Source organism: Sinohyriopsis cumingii, chromosome 19, assembly GCF_028554795.1.
Source record: "Sinohyriopsis cumingii isolate HCF-2022 chromosome 19, ASM2855479v2, whole genome shotgun sequence".
In the NCBI taxonomy this organism is placed as follows: Eukaryota; Metazoa; Mollusca; class Bivalvia; order Unionida; family Unionidae; genus Sinohyriopsis; species Sinohyriopsis cumingii.
Window position 1 is genome coordinate 8672170 of NC_142979.1, and position 15483 is coordinate 8687652.

The following is a 15483-nucleotide window of genomic DNA, read 5'->3' on the forward strand; positions in this document are numbered from 1 at the left end:
CCTCAACATTGAAAACTTTTGGTTTTAAACACTTAAAAAATGACAATGTTAGGGACCACTTGGTGACAGTCAAGTTAGAAATTATAAATAAGTGAATGAAATGAGTTAGTTTTGTCCTTGATGCTTTGCATTTTTGAAATCAGTAAGGCTATACAAGCTGCCAATGGTGTATGCTGAAACTAGAATCGTTTTTATATGCCCACCGTTTAGTAGAGTGCATTATGCTATAATCCAGTCTGTCTGTTAACATCCCATTTTCTGTTGGATAAGTTTATTTCTATAACACATGCTTTCATCAGTATTATAGATCACCACACTTAAGGTCAGGAAAAAGCCTGTCAGTTTCAGAGTTAAAAGAACAATGTTCAAGGACACTGTTACTGAAGGAAGGAAATAGCTTTCTGCAGAAGAACATGAGTTTTACAAACCTGGACCAGACTTTGTGGTTAGCTTGCATTATCATAGGGTAAGGAAGAAGTCTATCATTGTGGGGGTCAAAAACTTAATTGTCAAGGTCACTGTGACTGAAAGAAGGAAAATGATTTCTGCACAAAAACTTGTTCTGACCAAAGCTTTTGGAGGGTTTTTGCATGTAAGTATTGAAAAGGTAATTGAGGTTGGAGCCAAAGGTCAAGGTCATTGCGAGAGAAAAAAAGGGTTTTGCAGAATAATTTTTATTCTAGAGCAAGTTCTTTTACCAGATCTGATTGATAGCTCATACTTATGGCAGTAAAAAAACCAATTGATTCTTGGGTCTTGTGTTCACGGTCATGAGAAGTAGAATAAGAAAATGGTTCCTGCAGAGTAACTAGAGTTCAGTACTGTATACTTTGATCAAAGGTCTTGGTCACCAAGATGCATTGGTAAATAATGTTTGGAGTCAACCATCAAGTTTCTGCAAGAAGACTTTTAAGTTGATGCATATAATGTGATCTTGTTATCGGAACAAATCATTATGCATTTTCTTTTACTAGATAGAAATGTAAACACCTCATTTTTAGAATCTAGATATTAAGTTTTTTAAATTTAACTTAGTTGTGCTGTAATTGAGTGGTACTGTTACTACCTTAACACAGCTTACAGGTCTGTTACCAACCATTACACTGAGAGTGAAACATGGTCCTTGTCAGACTGTAAAGGTCTAGCATATAAAGGTATTTCATTCAAGCAGCAAGCATCATACTTTTTAAAACCTTGTCAAGGATATCCTCCATCTGTCTGTCTGCTCATCTATCCATTGCCACAGCTTCAGGGTTTTTACTAGGCTATTTTTGTGTAGGATCAGTGTGACTAATAATGTTTTCAGAGGGTTGGCCAGAAAAGTAGTGGATCAAAGCATGAAATTAACAGGTAAAATAGAGTGGATACAGTATCAACCAAGACAGCACATGGGTATAAGTATTACTGTTATGAATCAAAATATGGATAAAAAAAAGACCATTAATTTTTGTATTTAATTTATGTATTTAAAAAGTTCTTTTTTATCTGATCATTTAAATCTACTTTGACAGTCATTATCATTTGTTTCCTTTAATAATTCTCAACATTCCCTCTTTCACAATTTTTTTTCAAAGTAAGAATTTTATTTAATTCTGAGTTATGCATTTGTGGATGTTGTTATTTTCAGAATATGAATCCCTTATGTCATCGAAAATACTTTATTTTGGTGTTTGGCAATGGTTTTCCAAAGTAGAACTATCAGAATATACTGACAACAGTAGACTAAATATCCAATAGAGAATTTTCTCATTTGTAATGAAAGCAGTATAGAATGTGATCACCTTTGGCTGACATTTATGATTTTGGGCTGAATGAGTCCTACTTTTAACTTAGATTGTCATTATGATCTCTTCTGTCAGAATCCGAGTTACCAAGGAAACAATGATTTTATATCCGCAAACCACAACTTTAACCCAATTATATATAGATCACTGAAACAATTCTTTTGTGACTGTGTATCAGTCATGATAATTCAGCTGAGAAAGTTCAAGTAAGATGTCGAAAAGGAAATGGACTTTTTTATGGCATGATAGAAGTAGATATGTAACATTGCCTGAATAAATTCCCCACTTGCTTTGTTTACAAATTGGTGTTAATAAATTAAGCATTCAGTTTGTTTGAAAATCTATTCCTTTCATGACCCCTATTGTTTTTTTAGCTCTACTGGTCATCGGTGAATATTTAATAGAAGAAAAATTTAGTCATAATGTATATACCAGATCTTCATTCAGAATCCATTGTGAGATGAGAATGTTAAACAGGCACTCAAGTATCAGGTCACTGCTTTTAATCCAGAATTGATTCTGAACCAAATTTTCAAACATTGTCTTTTTGATGTACACTATTTGTTCAGACACCAAGTTTGATAGTTGAGCCTCTATTCCAAGGGCAACTGTTTTAAGAGGCCAGTTTGGCCTTTTCTTATGGGCAGCAGCTTAAGTCATTTATATTGCCAAGTGAATGACAATGATAATTAATAACAAGTTATGTTTTTACCCATCTGACATAGAGTTTATGTTGCTGGATGTTTTTTTTCTTCTAAAGCATTTACAATAGGCTGTTATATACCAAATGAGTATAAACAATTCTTTTATTTCATTTAAGCAGCAGGTGACTCTATCCTACGAGAGGCAGTACCTTTTTGTTTGGTGCTAAAATGCTTGTCTTCACTGAGGAGGGATGTTGTATGAAGAATTTTATTGTATGGCTTGCCAGGTTTAGTGTTTCATGCAGGGAAGGATCACAGCTATGACTAAATTTTAACATGATAAATATATTTACATTGGTATCAGAAACCTTCTATTTATTTCAGTCAATGTCAGAACCAGCTACCAGCTACGGGGGTGCCAGTGACACGACAGAGGGCAGATCAGATGAAAGAAATGTTTGAGGAATATGTCAAGAATAGGACACTACAGAACTGGAAATTCTGGATTGTATCCTTTCTTTATATATAGATGTTTCATCATGAAATGATCTGGTGATTGATGTAGCTGTCTCTTGTAGGGTGTATACTTCTCTCTAGGTACCATTTGCGTTTTCATTATTATTGAACGGCCATATTTTCCGTCTTTTCTTTGGGGCCTAGCTATGTTAAGTGTTGTGCTGCTACTCGTGTAGCACAGAGTATGACCAACATGACAAGTCTGTTTTGTTATCATTTTGATCTTTTGATCCTGCCCTTGCACAGATTAGAAAATATTGGTGGCAAGAGAAACTGGACTCCGCCTTTGGTCACCTTTTTTTGGAATTGTGGGTGGACTAATGCATGCATTTAGCCTGTGTATTTGCATTATTTTTTATTATGTTTGTATATCATGTGCGTAGCTTTATTGCATGGGTCTATGAATGTGGCAATATTTGTGTATCACCGTCAGATTTCTCATAACATTCACATCTGGGTGTATTGATATTTCAGGCCACATCCAAATTAATGACTACGCCATTCATCTTGTATGTATTGAGTTACTTTATCTAGTCTCAAAGAAATTGAAAGACAAATGAAATGTGTTCATCCTGAAGAACAGTTTAAAATCTGTGTAACTACACATAATTACTGTTGTTGTTACTGTAGGGTTTAATGCCATTTTTCAGCACAAGATAGGCTATACATGGCGGCCATTATTAATGGCGGAGGAAGAACCCGGGAAAATCCAGAAAGAGCCACCGACCCACAAGAAGCTACCGGCACATAATTACTGTGGAACATTTAGAATATGCTTTATTTCTCAGAAATAACTGATTGTATTTTATGCTAGCCTGTGAATTAATGAGCAAAGAAATGTCATTGAATGGAAATAATAATAATCTATTAATGCATGAATTCCATGTTAATTTCCTTAATTGCTGACAGTTTTCAATTATTATCAGAAAACTTTTTGATTCATACAACAGTATGGTTTCGACAGCTAGTGTGGATGAGCTGTGTCGGACTGTTCTTGCCTGGCTGGATCAGCACTGTTCACTTGTGTCTCTCCGTCCAAGTAAGTTATTACACTTTACAGGGGAGGTAACTACTTGTTCACTGCACAGCAGTGTTAGGATACTGTAACCTGCAAATTTATTGATGTTATTCTGCAGTATTCACTGCTTTGATGCAAGAGTAAAATGATCAGTATACAGTCTGTTACTTCTGTTGCCATTGGTTACATCTCTTATTGGCTCACCTTACCATAAGGCCTTGTGAGCTTATGATATGAACTTGTACATGTTTTGTGTTGTCTATCATCTATTTGACAACAATTGTATATTGCCACTCTGGATCTGATATGTCTTCTGATTTCAATCATACATGGAATAAACGTTTTAATTTGTTCACATTTTAATTTCCCTCTGAATAGCCTCTTTCATTGCGTAGCCTCAGCAAGATTATAGTGGTCTCCAGCTGACCAAAATCTAGGCCAAATTTAAGTACATGTAGATGTACATTGTAGCTTTTAAACATCTATATCCAGGTGTTAAAGGTGATAATATCATAGTGAATTGTTAGTGACAATCAGATATGGTTCAAACCATTGGTGTTATTTGTGTTTTCTAATGAGATGCAATGCATTAATGAGTTTCATTTTGTGATCTCTACTCCAATGCATGGATTTTTTTTATATACATGTACAGTACGTAACAGAATATTGATTTTACTACACAAATATAAGTTGTCGATATGCAAGTGTATTTCTGATTAGTTTGGCCTGATTTAATCAAAAGCACATTTTGCACTCCCCTTTTATTACTCCCCTCCCCAAGCCATTCTTTTAGGTACATGCATCTGTTTCTTCAGTCAACTGACTTGTTTGTCATAACACATATTTGGTCTATAATTTGGTCAGGTTCTAACCACCATGTTTTAGCAGGATCAAACTGTATTATTGAAAATTCTTAATTTTTTTAACATTTTTTTTAACATCTTCCTTGCAGTGTTGTATATTTATGGTAATTATACCAGTGATCACACAGCAGTGTAAGACTATTTAGTTGCATGATCAGAATTCCGAAAGAATAATTGATTATGGCTGGAGTACTAAACAACCCAATCAGCATAAAACAGGGTCAGTTTGGCTTTCGTGTTCAGAGTGTGTTGACATGTCTAAGTATGTGTTATCTCACAATGCTGATGTGTGTGTGTGACTTGGATTTTTAACGTTGCTTAAAAAAAATTTCAGTCATATTGCAACGATGTCTGCAGTGTGGCAGTTTATAGTGATGTCTAGCACTGGGGCATCGTGATGCAGACATGTAGCATGATGTCCCACCCAGTCACATTATCCTGACACCACGCTGAACAGTCCTAACACTAACCTCTTAATGCTGAGTGCCCTATGAGGCAGCTGTTAGTACCATTTTTGTAAGTCTTTGGTATGTCTTGGCTGGGGATTGAACCCATGACCTCCCGCATCCGAGGCAGAAGCTCTAACCACTAGGCCACTGGAGCGGTTCATTGATGGATGGAAGGTGGAATTTCATTGGTTGGAATTAAGTTCAAAGGACGTAAATATTTATTCTACCTTTCCCATAAAGCATATTTTAAAATCTGCTACGGTGCCTAGAACGACATTACTTGTGATGCAGCACATTAAATGTGACAACAAATACGCCATGACTGAAATCCATGTTAATTTTGTGGAACTGCATCAAACGTGGATAAAGATACTCATGCTGCGGCACTGTTTGCTATCCTTATAGCCAGATAAAATCTCACGTTTATGGTAGCAGATCATTTTTGAGATCTATTCAAAATAATGTTCACTGACTCAGAAATTACACAAAGCTCTCATACAATTGGATGAAAATGGATGAAGAAAAACTCAATAGTGACTCAGGATTTGTGTCCTTCTTGGGCAGAGACTGAACAGTGATGTGCTCTGTACAAAAGTACAACCATGCAGGGGACCCTGAGTGGCGAAATGATCTAAAGTGCTCACCATTATAGATCACTGTCATCTCACCTCTGTCTGCATGGTTTCGAGTCTCGAGTTCAGCCAACGTGGGTGTGTGAGAAAGCTTGCCAGTAGCTTCTCGTGAGTCATTGGTTCTTTCCGGGGTTTTCCCAGGTTCCTCCTTCACCATTTATACTGGCCACCATGTATAGCCTATCTTGTGGTGAAAAATGCTGTTAAACTCTACAACAACAACAATGACAACAACCATGCGATAAATGTGGTTGGTGTTAAAACCACACTGTTGGTTGTGTCTTTCGGTGCTGTGGGGATTGGAATATTGTCAACAATCATTGCTTCCCCCCATTGTGATTACGTCTGAGCTTGAAGCCAGGTCTGATATCTGTAGCTGGAAATTTGTCTGCGTGAAAGCCAAAAGTCATGATGAAATCCAGTCTTGTCCAAAACAGATCTCAACACAATCACAAATATATATCAAAGATGCTATGCAACAATGCTGTATCAGCAAGATAGTTCATATCCTTAATGAATGTGACAAATACACAACTATGAAATATGTGCCACATTACAAAACATGTTTCAATTGTAATCAGCAGTGGCGAAAAAATGAACTAAGAGCCTGTACACGACTACAAACAAGGCTGCCATGGTCATCAGTTTTATAAAGCATTGGGTACATATTTTAAACAAAATACTATGACTTTTTTATATAAAATACTAAATTTATGTGTTCTAAGCTGTGCCAATTTACTCGGTAGAATGCAGCTACAAAGGAAGTTCACAAGGTGCATTAGATTGATAGTTACAAAAAGCATAATAAAAACTATTTTCAAATTTACAGTTGAACCAAAACCAAACAATGAACTGTTCTTTTAAAAAAACATGCATGCAATAAAAGCAATGCAGTACTAAATCAGAGGCAAAAATGTAATGTAAGTTTATACTTGCAAACAGATGCAAGAAAGAGGAAAGATGTTGACAAACATTGAGAAAATCAGACTTGATAACCCTTGCTATGCTTTATGGCGCTTGACATCTATGAAGGGACGTTTGCATGTATCTTAAATGTATTAAAAAAAAGAATCAAGTTGTGAGGGAGGGATGCACAGCCAAACTCTTGCCATATATATATATATATATATATATATATATATATATATATATATATATATATATGTAACTAGCCAAAGCCACTAGGTAAAACATTGAAGTCGGCATAGTTCAACCAGACAGAAGCCTTGTTATGTATCTCTGAGGCATACCAGTAATTATTTACTAAGGAAAAAAGTTGTCAAGGAATTTACTAATAAGGCAAACTATCCTCTTGGCAGAGGAACTAAAGCATCATAAATCAAGTTTATGGTTAAATTGATTTTAAAACAGTTGCTCTCATCGTCATATTAAGAAGCCTGGAACATTTGTTGTTTGTATGTTATCTGATGTATTTGCATTACTCATTTGCTATAACAGTTTAGAATTATGAATGGGCAAAGTCCCCAGGGAGAAAACATGGGGATAGTGCTGGTTGTATAAATGTCTCCTTTATGCCATGAAATTATATATATTTATAAGAAGTTACTTCACATAAACATTATCTCATTCAACCCCGATCGCACCTATACTCATGCTGTTCTTGCATTCATTGTCCGATCCCACCTTTAGTCATGGTTTGTTTATTTCATTCATTGTCCAATCCCACCTTTACTCATGGTTTGTTTACTGTATTCAATGTCCAATCCCACCTTTACTCATGTTTGTTTACTGCATTCAATGTCCAATCCCACCTTTACTCATGGTTTGTTTACTTCATTCATTGTCCGATCTCACCTATACTTATGATGTTCTTACATTCAACGGCTGATCCAGCCAATACTCATGGTTTGTTTACTGCATTCAGTGTCCAATCCCACCTTTACTCATGGTTTGTTTACTTCATTCATTGTCCGATCCCACGTATACTCATGGTTTGTTTGCTGCATTCATTGTCCGATCCCACCTTTTCTCATGGTTTGTTTACTTCATTCATTGTCCAATCCCACCTATACTCATGGCTTGTTTACTTAATTCATTGTCCAATCCCACATTTACTCATGGTTTGTTTACTGCATTCAGTGGCCAATCCTGCCGGTACCCACGGTTTGCTTGCTGCATTCAGTGGCTGATCCTACCTTCAGTGATGGTGAATAGATGGTAGTAAAAACCCACCTAGTTTGTCACAAATGGGTTTTTTCCAAGAGTCTGAAATATCGAACCAATCAGAATTTTTGTTTCTTTGTCTAAATATGAACTATTTGTAAGCCAAGGTTACTAATTGAGAGCAGTTTTATTAACATGTTTCATTCATGAAAAATAATGTCAGATTTCAGAGTTTTATTTGATGATTGTGAGAGCAAAACAAAGAGTTTCTTGAGAAGAAGAGCAAAGATGTTTGGCAATTGAATATCTTAAAGTTTTCTAACTCATTGATGCATAGACACAGCTTAGTGCTGCTTGGGCATAACAACATTGATGGATTTAACAGTGCTGGGGCTGAATGAGTTCATACATGTACTACAAGCTTTTCATCCCCTCCCTACAAATTCAGTATGTGTGTAAATTACATTCCCCAGGTGATAAATATCATCTGCCCAAGGTGAGGAATATCAAACCCACTTTTGCCTCATGTCATAAATTCTGTGCTTGTTTTCCCCCTTCACTGTTAATAAGACAAGGCAGAAAGTTAAAGTTCCCTTACAGTAAATCTCAAAAATGTAAAACCTGATTCCATCAATTTGATTCCCATTTCATTTCTAATGATCATAAATGCAAGGAAACAATGGATGAAAGACAAATACAGAATCTGAATACATTTCTGAGACCATAACTGAAAATGGCCAAGATGCAATGGAATGTAAGCAAAATACTGGTTTGGTAAAATTACCCATTTCAAGATCTAACAGAAGCCTAATGAAAGACATATTACACATTAGATTTTAGAGTCTTTGTTTTAATCAGTTTTTTTCAACATAATTTTATTGAATTATTATATGGATTATGTCATGTAGTTGTATTGCTTCAGGGAAAGAGACCTTTGAAATTACAGTTAAGAATATAACATGTGTAAACTGTAAAACTTAATCTTGGGTTCCTTATTTGGAAATGTGGAAAAACCACATGTGAATATATACCTGACCAAAAATGTCATATTGATCCATTAAAAGTGGTTAAACATACTGCTGTACAAGCTTAATCTTTGTGCACTAGTCTTCATTCAGTTTTAATGACACAAGAGTGAGCTTTCTGTTGACCTCTCCTTACTTGCTTTGGATGTTTACTGGTCAGAGACCAGAAAAGCTTACGGGACATGATGTTGTCTATCATCATTCAATCTGTTAGCACAAGTTCGTTATTGCTACTTACTCCTGAACGACTTGGAGGATTGCCTTGAAATTTTACACATATGCTAATAATGTGATTTAGTTGGTCCTAAATAAAAATGGCTCCACTTGGACATCCAGGATGGCCACCACAGTGGCCATTTTGAAAATCTTGTTATCACTGCTTCTTCTGAGTGGATGGTCGTATCAACATGCGGATTTCACAGAAAGACTTCTTACGATGAGTACTTAGTCCTAAGTGAAAATGGTGCCAATCCAGTATGGCTACCATAGTGGCAACCTTAAAAATCTTGTATTTGCTAATCCTCCTGAATAAAAAGTAATGTTGATGACATTTTCACCAGAAGATTTCTTATCATGTATAGTTTGTTCTAAAATTATATTGGTACCAAGTTGAAACCCAGTATATCCAAGCAGATAATTTGAAAATCTTGCTGTTGCTTAAGAATGTCATAGATGATTTCAAGAGTTAAAAAGTAAGGATGGTCTTATCTTGAATTCCTGGATATTCTTTTCAGTACAGAAGCAGTCCCATCATGGGACCCTAAGATTTTCATGGCACATAACTTGTACTAATCAGGAATTGTGTGCACGTTTTTCATTTTAGTTTTTTGTATATGGTTGTGACTTGTATCCCTTTCTTTCAGCTGTTCTGAATGCCTTGCGACACATGAGTACCACTACAAGTATTTTATCAGACCCGTCACGTGTCCCAGAGCAAGCTGCACGGGCTGTTATCAAGAAGCAGAGCAGTGAGGACAGGAAAACATGATAGACAGATATTCCTTACTGTAGAGGAGATTCTCAACAAGTTACAGTCAAAATACTCCCGAACATCATGCTGTTAAAGCGGACATCCGTACTAGCTCTTTTATGTAGAGCTTTGGCTATTCAGTTATTTGGGAGTTGGTATCTTTTCTATGAAATCAGATGCCACCATGCTGCTGTTGCTTTGATTTTGTCCATGTGTTGACAGAAGGACCGACATAGGAACCAGTTTATGTATTGCAGATAAAAGCTTTGACATAACTCACAGTGAGGGACAACTTTATTCCATAAAGTTTTGCTATGCATCACCGGTAGAAGGAAAATTGTCCATGTGTTCAAGATATTGTACAACCTTGTAGATTTACAAATGAAGAAATTTTCATACAATGTTTTTTTACTAATCATAATTTCAGCAAAGCACTGTTTCAAGCTTTAAAACTTTGGATGGAAGTAAAATTGCAGGCAGTGAGGAAATAATTGGATCAAATCAGCTGGACACCATAATTTGGATTTGATGCATGGTTCGTGTTAGATTCTTAATGACGTCTTTGTTGGCATGAAAGGCATCCATATGGATCTTGTAAGATAAGCACCAATGAGAGAATTTGCACTTGACAACTGTCTGCTTTTACATATCCATAATCATGATAATTTGATGTTGGCTACATTTTGTATTATGTCTCTGTAAGCCAACACATCTCTAGTTTTCGAAGTGTATTTTACAGAAGTGATGATTGATGACTTGCAATATGAATTTATTGAAGTTGAATATATTTGATACATATTTATAATTTTATGTATTTTATGCATATTGTATATGCACATTGTATAAAGATGGTTGGTTGGTTGTTTTTTAACCGCACTTTCAACATATTATGGGCTATAGCATGCCAAGGAAATGAGAGCTATGTGCCACATTATAAAATTAAATGTATGAGAAGAAAAGTTAAAGGTAAATGTGTTGCGTTATAGGACTGGATAGTTTCTTACATTTATCAGTTCTTTTGTTATGGTTGATTCTGTGGTCTAGTGAGCTTATGGCATTGCAGTGTGTCATCCTTTCATTGTCCTTAACAGCTCTTTTTTTCCCCACATTCGTAAAAACAACTTCACCAGTTTCTAGCGAATTTCGTAGAGAACAAATTGGCATGAAGACTCTTCAGATTTGTATAAATGATACCATACCATCATCAAACATAGGCACCATTACTAAAAATGTACAGGCATTGAATTGACTTCTCATAATCTGCTGAGTGTAATTTGACTAGTTTGAAAGAATTGGCATGAAGACTCCTCAGATTTGTACAAATGATACCATACCATCATTAAACATAGCCACCATTACTAAAAATGTACAGACATTGAATTGACTTCTCATAATCTGCTGAGTGGAATTTGACTAGTTTGAAAGAATTGGCATGAAGACTTCTCAGATTTGTATAAATGATACCATACCATCATCAAACATAGCCACCATTACTAAAAATGTACAAACCTTGAATTGACTTCTCATAATCTGCTGAGTGGAATTTGACCAGTTTGAAAGAAAGCTTGGCGTGAAGATTTGTAAAAATTATGTCATGAGATATAGATATCTTTACTAAAATTATTTGACTTCTTAAAAACTGCTAAACAGAATTAGCCCTGATTTGACAGAACGTGTCCCTGTGTGAAGGCATTTCTGTTTTTACAAATGATATTGAACCACCATCAGGTATGGCTGCCATTGCAAATAAAAATGGAAAAATTCAAATAACAAAAATAAAATTAAAACATGGAATATTATTAGACCAAATTTGGCAGAGAGCACCATAGCTGCCAACCCTCAGATTTTGGCATGAATTTCATGACTTTTTCAACAATTCACAGTCACACTGCATGCAAAAAAGTCACAAATTCCCCAATTCTCAATTTGTTAAAATCTTTGATAAAATAACCGATTTCCCATTAAGCACTAGTCATGATATCAGCAGTTGCCAAAATGGTCCAGTACTGCTGGTTGCGATATTAGTGGAACTGTAGCTGATTGGTACAGTTGGCTTGGTAGCAAGCATTATAGCGAATTTTAATCTATATGTATAAGACTTGTTTTATGAATGCTTTTGAGAGAAACTGGGGCCTAATCGGAATTTCGCTCCACGCATGCGGCGCAAACACTGACTTTGAATTACCATTCAGCACCACATCTTGAAAATGTCTTCACCAACAAGGAAAAAGAAAAGTATTTCACAAAAAGTGAAGTTTAGTTTGTAATATACCAAAAATTGGCCTTGCATTCAGCCATCAAACACCAATATACATCATGCTTTTTGCACGCAGTGTGCCACAAATTTTAGCATTGGGCTTGGTGGCAGAGAGGATGTGAGGAAGCACATTGGTAGCAAAAAGCACATAGAGGTTGGGAAAATTAAGAACTTGCAGATTTCATCTTTCGACAGAAGACCTACAAGCTACCAACACTGAAGCATCTTTTTTGAGTTTTCTTGTTGAACACGGTCAACCTTTATCAGCTGGAGACCATGCTAAACATTTGTTCTGACAAATATTCCCAGACTCGAAGATCGCTTCACATCAGAATTAACTAATTTTTATCCCTATTTTCACTAATTGCGAGCCTGGAGGGTTGGCAGCTATGGAGCACCCTTACATTGGGCCTTTTAATATCTCGTCAGATGATGTTGATCAGCAGTTACCATCAAATGTCCGCTGCTGTAGTGGCACAAATTAAGCCACTTGTGTAGCTTAACCATAAAACACTAAATCATACACTACTGTAACTAAAAAGCAAACAAGTTATACAACTTGTTCCCAAAACTCACTGAGCAAATTTGACAGAAGGCATTCTTTCATGAAAGCTTTTCAAGTTTGTAAAAATTATGCTAATTCATTCTCAAATAAGGATTAAGGTTCACAAACTATAAAAACATTTACACGACTAAACAGAATGTTACCAAATATGACAGAAAGTATCCTGGCTTGAATATTTTTAAAGTTTGCACAAATTATATCAGTCTCAATCCAATATAGATGCTATGACATGAAAAAGCCAACAGAAAACCTTGGAATGTCAGTATCATGCTGTCTCAGATTTCTTGGCCAACTGCCAGATCATTTGTCTTGGATATAGATGCCAGACAGATAAGTGATCTCAGGTCCACGTGGATCTCTTGCTTGTAGCAAGAGTTAGGTATACACATTTCACCTAAAAGTGCCTTTTTATTATTGTAAAATTTACGGGTTTTGATATGGTTGTCTACTCTAATCAGTAATCCTTGTATGAATGACAGATGATCAGTCTGTTATTTACTGCATGGTGTTTTTGTGTTCATTTTTTTTTGCTGGATTGTAAAGCAGTTCCATTGTATGGATTGATGATATCTGTCCATCCATCTGCCATCAACACTGAAGTTAGAGATTGTATTAAGGTCACTTTTTCCCAACAGTTTTGCTCTTTTTTTTTGTAGACTCGCATGAGTTGATGTATAAATGTTTCATAAAGAGTACTACAGTCATCTGTGAAAACTAGGTCATTGTGTCCATGTTTTGTGATTCTGATAAAGTTAAACATGTGTTAGATGTATATAGTGTGTTCACTGGATATCTCGAGTATCCAGAGTTACAGCCCTTGCCATGCATAACGATGACAGTAGGGCATGCTTAGTTGGCAAATTATAAATTGTAGAAGAGAGTTTGTAAGTAGTAGTAGGAATGGTTCCACAGTATTTTTTAAGATTTCTGTTGAAATTTTCTTGGTCAAGATGGTGAGTATTTTTATAAATGGCATGACAAGTTCGCTCATAATAGCATTGTTATTTTTTGCTCACTTTTAAGTTTGCCCTTGTTAGTTCAGTTTGGGAGCACTTTTAAGTCTTTATGTATTTTTCAAGGGATTTGTGATTCAAAATTTAAATGACAGCTGATTTTCTTTAGATAATAGGATACTGAATAACTTCGAAGAACTGAGTTTATGCAAGTTTAAAAGAATCTTCACTATTTTTCTTTGGGGAAAAAAGTAATTATGGATGCTGTTGTTTCTGTCAGGGTCTGCCTCCATCCCGCTTATATCATGTCTCTCTTGCCCCTTCACAACCTTTCTTTTAGTTTGTCTTTGTTTTACTCTTCACCTTGAACTTCAAGTACATTTTTCTTTTAGATCTCATTAATTGTTCTTTGGCAGTGATTGTAAATGCAAGATAATCATATATACAGGATAAAACAATACGTATTCATATATTGTGTTGGTTCATCTGTTGTCAATTGTTTTCATACTCCTGTATCACAGATATCAGTTTTATTTCAGTGTGTAACATATAATACAAATTAAAATAAGTTGCTTGTTACTATTCCACCTTTAAAATAAGTATAAATTAGTATAAATGTGAGATATTGAATCAGAATCTTGAGATTGTTATTTTCCACAGTTGGTATAAATATGAGATATTGAATCAGAATCTTGAGATTGTCATTTTCCACAATGGGTATAAATATGAGATATTGAATCAGAATCTTGAGATTGTTATTTTCCACAATGGGTATAAATATGCAGTCAGATTGAGATCAAAAGATGAAGATTATTATTCTGCTGACGTTTTGAATTTGTGGTCCATTTATATGAGAGAGAGTTATCTTTGGGAACAATAGGTTCTGAATGTTTTTCACTCTCATAAATATGAAAGCTGTAATTTCATGGGTCACAGAACATGACCTCTTATCAGCATATGTCAACTCCCAATTAGGTCGGAGATATCGATTTTAATTAGATTGCATAAATATGAGATATAGATTAAGGAATGAGAACTCCAAACTTGACATTGTCATTTTTCCACAATTTGTATAAAAGTGTGTGATGGCCATCCAGTTAATAAATCAATATATAACAGTTATGTATATGTAGTTTGTTGTCCCTATCCTTTTTTGTGAACAGCAGGAGACATTGCGTTTTCATCCATTGATAGTTTTGTTTCCACTCTGTAGCTTTGAAGCCATTTGTGGAAAATAAATGAAACTAGGTACATGTATACATCAGCACTAAGAGTCACATACCAAATATGGGTCTGGTCATTGAGGTCATCGCTAAATATTTAAAGTCACTTGAAACAAATGGATTAAAATCAATATAAATGCACATCATCACTAGAAGATGTGTCCTGTCCCACATTTGGGGTGCTATCATCAAGGACAAAGTCAATTTTTTTTTCAGTTTTTTGACAATTTTGTTTTAGCTCCATTGATTTCAAACTATTCAAGATAAATGAATGAAACTTGATTTACTCACATCACTACTAGAATGCATTACACAATAATTTGGGTTCAATCTTCAAGGTCAAAGTTACAGGTCAGACGTTTTAAGCTGTCCATCACACTTCTGTTTCCAGGCTAACTTATAAGCGTTTTGAGGTAAATGGATGAAACTTAATATAAGTAAATGTCATTATCTAATCCCA

At 35.3% G+C, this 15483-nt stretch overlaps 1 protein-coding gene across 1 annotated transcript in view; it reads left to right on the plus strand.

Annotated features, from left to right (window-relative positions):
- LOC149775115 (MLX-interacting protein-like) overlaps positions 1-14922 on the plus strand; it is an 88915-nt gene extending 73993 nt beyond the window's left edge. Inside the window, exons 16-18 of the mRNA XM_089943602.1 lie at positions 2813-2936; positions 3854-3983; positions 9919-14922. Of these exons, the coding sequence (XP_089799728.1) occupies positions 2813-2936; positions 3854-3983; positions 9919-10043 (379 nt within the window). The 3' untranslated portion in view covers positions 10044-14922. The remainder of the gene's footprint in view (positions 1-2812; positions 2937-3853; positions 3984-9918) is intronic.
- The last annotated feature ends 561 nt before the right edge of the window (positions 14923-15483 follow it).